This window comes from Prunus mume, linkage group LG4 (genome assembly GCF_029339155.1).
Source record: "Prunus mume cultivar Tortuosa linkage group LG4, ASM2933915v1, whole genome shotgun sequence".
NCBI classification, from domain to species: domain Eukaryota; kingdom Viridiplantae; phylum Streptophyta; class Magnoliopsida; order Rosales; family Rosaceae; genus Prunus; species Prunus mume.
This window is the reverse complement of record NC_142701.1, coordinates 1,066,861-1,075,140: the sequence shown is the minus strand read 5'-3', so window position 1 is coordinate 1,075,140 and position 8,280 is coordinate 1,066,861. Positions and strand designations below refer to the sequence as shown.

General features: G+C 35.7%; 1 protein-coding gene, 1 non-coding gene and 1 pseudogene across 2 annotated transcripts; all 3 read right to left on the bottom strand.

Moving 5' to 3' along the window:
* Positions 1 to 2,762: 2,762 nt before the first annotated feature.
* On the bottom strand, positions 2,763 to 2,836 carry TRNAV-CAC (transfer RNA valine (anticodon CAC)). Its single transcript has one exon. It is a non-coding gene; the product is annotated as a tRNA-Val (tRNA).
* Positions 2,837 to 3,152: 316 nt separating this feature from the next.
* On the bottom strand, positions 3,153 to 3,752 carry LOC148917599 (non-specific lipid-transfer protein 2). The gene has a single exon (XM_089051305.1). It carries the CDS (start codon positions 3,656 to 3,658, stop codon positions 3,362 to 3,364), a length of 297 nt encoding a protein of 98 aa, XP_088907431.1. The 5' UTR covers positions 3,659 to 3,752; the 3' UTR covers positions 3,153 to 3,361.
* Positions 3,753 to 5,046: 1,294 nt separating this feature from the next.
* LOC103328640 (non-specific lipid-transfer protein 2 pseudogene) lies at positions 5,047 to 5,611 on the bottom strand (annotated as a pseudogene).
* Positions 5,612 to 8,280: the final 2,669 nt, after the last annotated feature.

Sequence of the window (8,280 nt, the reverse complement as noted above, 5' to 3'; positions counted from 1 at the left end):
CAGCATGTCCTTAACACCAAGTCCTCCGACTCTCCGGAGTGCCAGAGCATGCACAATTTGACCATTAAATGGAATTTTATGGAGGCCCAACAGGTTCCCAAAACAGCTCTTTTCATAAGCGACTCACAAATGCGCCCCAAAATTACACAGACTGAATTTGCCACACACAAATTATTCACCCACAAGAAGATAGACCTCTCGACTCGGAAACAAAGTTCAAACCTGATTCCATTTTATAATCAGTAATAAACACCTTTTGCTTAAACAGAAGTGATACCTGCTCACAATATTATCTACACATCTTCATCACATTAAGATATATAATGAATACCTACAAACACTATTTTCAACACATTCACATACATAATGGATATCTACTAACACTATTTTCAACATATTAAGATGCAAACTGATACATTATTTTTAACTCATTAACATACCTAATTAATACCTACAAATACTATTTTCAAACATTTAGATACATAATGGATACCTACTAACACTATTTTTAACATATTAAGATGCAAAACTGATACACTATTTTCAACTCATTAAGATGCATAATTTTCACCTACAAACACTATTTTCAACACATTCACATACAGAACTGATACCTACCAACACTATTTTCAACACATTAACATACAGAATTGATACCTACTACAAGATGCATTGATCCTTCTACATCCCAAATCATCTCATATTCACAGTTAAGATTCAGTTTTCTCTTCTGCGTTCTACTTCTAATGGTACTTATTCTTTGTTTTCCAAACCCCATTAAATCCCTAAAATGATGCCATACACTCACACCACTAGATGGGCAATGCAGGATTACAATGACTAACACATGAAGGTTCCTGGAATTTTAAGAAAAGACAACAAGCAAGCACAATGCAAAAAAAATAGGAACAACCAACAACTGTGAATCTACACTTCAACAAATTACCACAACAAATTGCAATAAAAAGACAACCCAGCTTTTGGAAAAAGTAAATAATATTTAAACCGCAGAAAAATTTTAAAAATTAGTTACTATGCTTCAACAAATTACTAGAAACTAGAAAAAGACGCAAAAAAACAACTGAAGCCAATTTATATTTTTGCAAACACAACTACTACAGAGACAGAGTACTCTTACCCAAAAAATTAAAGCCTCAAATCTTACACCAGAGATAGACTACTCTTACCCAGAAAATCAATGCCCTAAAATCCTAAACATTATTTAAACATTAAGTGATTTAAACATTAACTGAATGCAATATGACGTGCAAACTTTAATATGAATGAAAGAGAGGGAATTCGAGAGAAATGTACCTTCTCAGACGTTCAAATGAGAAATATTAGATGAGGGAGGAAGCGAAAGAAACATAGTACACCAGGGAGTTTCTGCAACAAGAGAAATACACAAATTTATGTCTGGTAGGTATTTTGGGTGTTTAGGGTTGATTCATAAATTCATAAATTCATCAATTTATTGACAAGAAAGGCGCGACAAGCGTGACTTGACACTTAGGCTTAGGGGAAATGCAGCCTACCCGTTTTTACCGTAAGCTTGCTTTTTCTCTTTAGCCGTTCGGATAATTTGGATGGCTGGATTTTGTTCTCATATAACGTTCGCACATAAGCGTTCTCACTAGATAACCACCCAAGGATCAAATATCAACGACCTTGTCACCTATTCAACAGTGAAGTCTTCTCCATAGTCCGATTCTTTGGACCCCAAAACGCCCCCTTTGATATCATCTTGGACCCAACTTTCCACGCCCCATTAGGGCTCTGAATTCAGATAGTCATTGCAGAGGCCCAAAGCCACAGAGAAATTGGGATGGCTGATTGGGTCTCCAACAAAAAAGAAAATAACAGAGACTTATATTTCTGGTTTTGCCCTTGTTCAAAAAAAGAGGGGTAAACGGCCGAATATCCCCCTATCGAAATGTCCCCCCTAGATTATTTTTTTCAGCTAATTTAGCTTTCGAATTATTTTAAATGACCAATTTAGCCCCTGCCGTCAAGTTTTTAGACTTCCATTCAATTTTCTGTTAATTATAAAGGTAAGTTTGTCATTTTACAAGGACAATACCAAAAAATAATAAAGAAAATGTAAAATCATAATTTCTTCTCTCTTTTTTTTTTTTCTTTTTTCCTTTTCCTTCTTCTTCTTCCCTCTCTTTTCTTTCTTCTTTCCCCGTCTCTGGAGAGACTGCTACTCTGTTGGCAAATTACAGGTTGTGGACCAGAACTTTGGTCTCTTTGGTTGTTGGGTTGTAGCTCATCAATCTGCCATGGGGTCCGCCCCCTAAATACCCGATGTTGCCATGGTTTTTTTTTGTTTTTTTGTTTTTTTTTTGTTTTTTGCTTCTTTAGTTTTTAAAGATTTAATTATTTTTAACGGAAAATTGGATGAAACTACATGGAAACTAACGGCATGGGCTAAATTGGCCATTTAAAATAGTCTGATAGTTAAATTGGCTGAAAAAATAATTCAGAGTGGACATTTCAACAAGCGCTATAGTTCAACGGGGGTTTTCGGTAGTTTACCCAAAAAGAAAGTGACGTAAAGAAAAGAAACAGGCAAAATTGTAAATGTAACTTCTTTTTTTCTTTTTTAACGAAACAAACTCATTAAATTTTTGGGTTGTAGTGTGCTTAGCCATTGGCGGTGGAGGGTCACCAGAATCAGATGAAAAGTCAAACATAAATGAGAAGAAAATTAGCATCAGAGAGAGAAAAAAAAAAAAAAAAAGAGGAAATTTAAAAAAAAATGTCTGAGCCCGGGTTCGAACCGGGGACCTCTAGTGTGTGAGACTAGCGTGATAACCGACTACACCACCCAGACAACTTTGATATCTAAACTAGTAAATTTAATATAGTTATCAAACCAAGTGAGTCCAATCTTAGTACTATACTAAGTCAAGTCTCCCAGCCTAAACTCCTTGGAGTTGGAAGAGGCCAAAATCTTATCACTTCGTAATTGGACTGAGAAAAGTAAGTCCATGCCAAGCTCCACCGACCGACACCCCAAAAAGAGAGACCCAAAGTCTGCAATTGCGGTGCGGCTGGAATTCACCTCAGATCTAAGATGAAGGAATTTGGGGATATTGGTTATCTTTATTATATTATGCTAATAATAAATAAATAAATAAACAAATATATTGGTAGATGCAAACTTATTTTATTCATTTAAAACCCCAGTATTCTCATGGTACAACTGATAGTACAATGATTGCTGGTCTAGAAGAATGACATCAACTAAGTCATCATTCTTGTTACATATTATATATATATATATATATATATATATATAACTACTTCTTCATGATGAAGAGGATTCAGAAGAAAGTGACTGATATTGGAAAATGATTTAACATTGAGGGACGGGAACACCACAGTTGGAAGCAAGTTTTCTGGCGTTGGGGCTGTTGACATATTGTCTGAGGCTTGGGTTCTTGAGATATCCACAAAGGCAAGGCCTCTGCTCCCTCAGTTTCTGGCAGCATGTGGTTGAAGGAGGTGCCCCTGAATTTATTGGGCCCAAGCATGGGCTCAACTGCACTGGGCTGCATGTCACTGCCTCTGCCATCCTTGCCTCTTCACTTAGCATCACTGCCACCATCACCACCACACACAGTGCCACACCTGAATATGACAACTTCATCATCTTAATTCAAAGTGCACTAGTTAATAATTTTAGAGAGAGAGAGAGAGAGAGAGAGAGAGAGAGAGAGAGAGAGGGAGTATGGTGCATTTGGGAAGGGCTCCTCCTGCACAATTTATAGAAGGAAGTAGCCAATGCTGTGGTGGAAAGGCGAAGACTGAGTGGCTGATTTTCATAAGTCTTCTTCAACACACTCGCTCACGTGGGAGGACCACATTCACACCGGGATTACAAAATTTGGCATAAGTTGAATTTTGGTGACCGAAGTTGGGTGTAATCCACGCATAAGAGTAGTTGTTGATTCAAGTCTTTTGACTATCATGCTACGTAGAATTACATTCTTTTTTTTAATATGCTGAGTTATAGTTGTGTATTTGCTATTTTTTTGTTTTAATTTCTTGTTCCTATTAAGGGCTTGTTTGGGAGTGATTCTAGATAAGAATCACTAGGGAGAACCACCTCTCATGTGATTCTTCATATAATCACTTTAAGTGATTTAAAGTGATTATGAGCAGGAGCACCTCCCATGTGCTTTTCCATAAAATCACTTAAAGTCTGCTTAAGTTGATTATTTGGAGAAGTAATTCTCTATAGAAGTGCTTTTTTGCGTATCCAGAATCACTCCCAAACGAGTATTAAGTCCCTGAAGTCTAAAACGGGCAATTTATTATTAATTACATGTCTATTTATTGAATGAGTGCTGCTAAACGAATTCTAAAATTAACCGAGTACACCCTGATATCAAACTATTTATTGAATTACTAATTTATCCTAATATAAAATGACCAAAAATGATATATTGAATTGTGAAACAAATATAATTTTAATAAGTACACCTACTCACCGTATTTAACCCTAATCAAATAATCGCCCTAGTTTTACCGTCTTTAACCTAACCCTTAGTCTTTCACTAGACAACAATACCGTCCACCACATCATTGCCGTAGTATGGAGGAAATGCAACTTCACTGAATATGATATTTGGTGACATCAACAATTCTAGCTCAGATATTCATCTGACGACATCAACAAAGCTCTTGCATGCTCAAATCAAAGATCAATGAATTTGGGGATATTGGCGATTTTTACAAGTTTAATTTACAATTAACTTATTACATTATGCTAATCATAAATAAATTGGTAATGCAAATTTCAATTCATTTAAAACCACAAATTATATATGTTTTTTTTAAGAAAAAAATTATTTATTGAAAGAAATATTACGGATGATCTTCAACTAAGACATCATGATGATATTGAAAGGGTCCCCATACCACATTAGCACTTGAAATAAAGTTACAGCAAATCGAGCTAATCTATGAGCCATTGAATTGACTTCATAAAAAACGAAATTCAAATAGCAGCCAAGCTAAATGAAGCAAAACCGCATATTTCAGAAATCAATTACACTGACATTTATTTATTTTCTTTAACCATATAACATATATCCCATTATTCTCCAGGCACAATTGATAGTATCATGATTGCTGGTCTTGAACAATGACATTAATGAAGTCATCATTCTTATTACTTAATTTTATATAAGTATTAAGGAGTGATTAATAATGGTAATTAATTTAGCATTGAGGGAAGGGAACACCACAGGTGGAAGCAACTTTTCTGGCGGTGGGGCTGCTGACATATTGCTTGAGGGCTGGGTCCTTGAGATATCCGCAAAGGCAAGGCTTCTGCTCCCTCAGTTTCTGGCAACATGTGGTTGAAGGAGGTGTCCCAGACCTAATTGGTTCCAAGCATGAACTCAACTCCAATGGGCTGCACGTCACTGCCTCTGTCATCCTTGCTTCTTCACCTAGCACCATCGCCATCATCACCACAACACACAGCCCCACACCACAACATGACAACTTCATCATTTTAAAATTCTATATCTATTAATTATTTAATTACTTATATTCACAGAGAGAGAGAGAGATTAGAGAATGGTGCATTAGGGAAGGGCCTTACTCCACAATTTATAGAAGGGAGAAGGGAACGCTGCGGTGGAGGGGATAGCTTAAGTGGCTGATTTTCATGAGTTTTTTTGTCGTGATTGTAATACCACCTGACATGTTGACGTAATTATACCTATGGTGTTAACATTAAATTCTGAACTTTAAACAATGATATTAGTATTTTTTGTATTGAAAAAAAAAATGGTTAATAAATGTAAGTACAAATAATATTATCGACAACCTCTTATATTTAAGGAATTTTTCAAATAATTTTATTTAAAAAATAACTTATAAAGTCTATTATGAATTTTCAACAATCCGAAGTGTTTATTTTTCAACTCTTCCCATTGAAGCTCTTTGATATTATCAAACTCTAAATGGCGTGGTTAATACTAAATCCAATACAAATGTTGTCATGTCATGTGGTGTCACGGCTCACACACAAGTTCTTCTTCTTTTTAAGCTGCAGAAAAAAAAAGGGCAAGTTTAGTGTTGGGGGTCCCGCATTGCAATGAATCAATGTGACCCACTCTGTAATGCGAGGACAAAGTGAGTCACGGAAAACTGCACAGAAAAAGCTAATAACGCCACAGAAAGGTCTTCCTGAAAAAGAGATCTCCTACTTGACGCGAGTCCATTACCATATCAGAGAAAATTTTGAAGTGGCATGACACGATTGCTTGCAAGGATAACGCCAAATGGTCCTTTATTTTGGAAGATGATTGTGTGTGAGGTTTGTTTTACTTCAAAGATAATACTAAAAATATAGGACCCACGCTACGGTTGTGTAGGTGGAAGATAGTGGAGTGAGAAAAATGAGAAGAAAAAAAGTGGGTTTGTAAGTAATTAAAAATCTAACAGTAAATTTAAATTACATATAATAATTTTTAAAAAAAACTATTTATTGTAAATTGTAATAGGATATAATTTTCTCAAGATAGTGTAAATGGATATATTAGGTGCACGACCGAAAAAAAAAGAAGAAGAAATATTAAGTACTAGCAGTCTCGCTCACCTATAGACCTAAAAATGAAGTGTTTTGAGCAACTGAAAAAGTCACTGTGAAAGCTATTAGGTAGTGAGTAATGTGATTGGCATGAGACAGATATTAAATTGCAATTATTGATGGAAAAGAAATAAAGAAAAGTTGTGTGCTACAAGGCTTTCTAAGTTTCCTCTAATAATATGACGATGCACAAGGAATATTTCCCAACTGTAGAAATCTTGTGAGACCAAAAGAAGTAAATAAAAAAAATAAAAACAAAGTGAGACCGAAAGTTGATACACCCCCAACTATATATATGATGATTAATTTGCAAAGAAATTGGCGCCTCTGAGTTGAAAGCAACCTGCTTGAAAGTGGAATATACATATTCTTAAAGCAGAAGAACTCGTACTATCGGGTCTTGCCAGTTAGAGTAGAATTGCCCAAACTAGTGGAATTATACTGGCAGCAATAGACTTATAATGAAAACACAAAATTCCTTTCACCAAACAAAATTGAAGCGAAGTTATAGCATTTTCTAATATTAAGGCGCAGGGTCGAAAAATTAAAATTCGTACACTTTTACGAAAACTTAAAGAAAGCAACGAGCTTGAGCTCAAGTGGTTATATTATGTGTCATCAATTTTGTCATTTTACGATATCATTCGTATAGAAAGAATATATGCATAAACAAACCAATAAACCTTTTATTGAATTAGCAAAGCAGGCTAGGGCCAAACTAGGAACTAGACCACGACTAAATTCAATTGGTTACATAACCGCCAGCAATGGCGAAGGAGTTCAGCTGCTCAGGATCAAGTTGATGTTTTCTGAACTACGACTAAATTTCAATTGGTTAATCAATCCAATAAGTTCTACACTAAAAACACAGAGCAATAAAATGCATGCAGTACAAATTAATATTGATTGGGACGCGACAAATTAAGATGATGTGTATGGTTACCAATGGGCCACGCAGAAGGCATTCATGAATATCTACTTGTTGACCTCTAATTGGGCATCTACTCGAAGGCGACGAATTACTAGAACCCACTTGTTTAGTTTAGTGGGACGGGCCTACCCAGGCCATGCATACCGCCTTAGCACTACGCCTATAAATAGAAGACCCATCTGATGGAAGAGGGGCTGACTCTTTACCTTTCAAGCTCTAAGCTCCTTTGCATAAATTATTTTAGGAGTGCTTTTAGAGAGATTAAAAGACAACTAAAAGTATTTATGATAATGTTTGATAAAAAAAAGTTTAAAAGCATTTATAGATCATAGAATCGCTTTATGGAGGAAGCACTCCCAAGTGCTAAAGCACTTAGATTTTTTTTATATGAAAATTCAAGATTTTTCTAATAAAAGCGATTTTGTTAGATGCACTTATGAGTAGAAGTATTTCTTAGAGAAGCAAACGATCCATTAGTTTTTTAGGTATAGACCCACTTCTAGCATCAATATTATGAAGATATTCAATCTGGGGATGAGTTCTCTCTCTCTCTCTCTCTCTCTCTCTCTCTCTCTCCATCGATTGAGTCATCAATGGTGGAGGAGGCTCCATTGAACTCACCCAATATTGGATCGGCAAGATCGAGACCATTCTGATGAAAGACGACGATGTCAATGACCTAGATCTCGACAACCCAAATTTTCATTGCTTCATCAGAGAGAGAGAGAGAGAGAGA

Excerpts from the sequence above, each read along its gene's own strand:
- LOC148917599 (XM_089051305.1), bottom strand. The coding sequence starts at position 3,658 with ATGATGAAGTTGTCATATTCAGGTGTGGCACTGTGTGTGGTGGTGATG.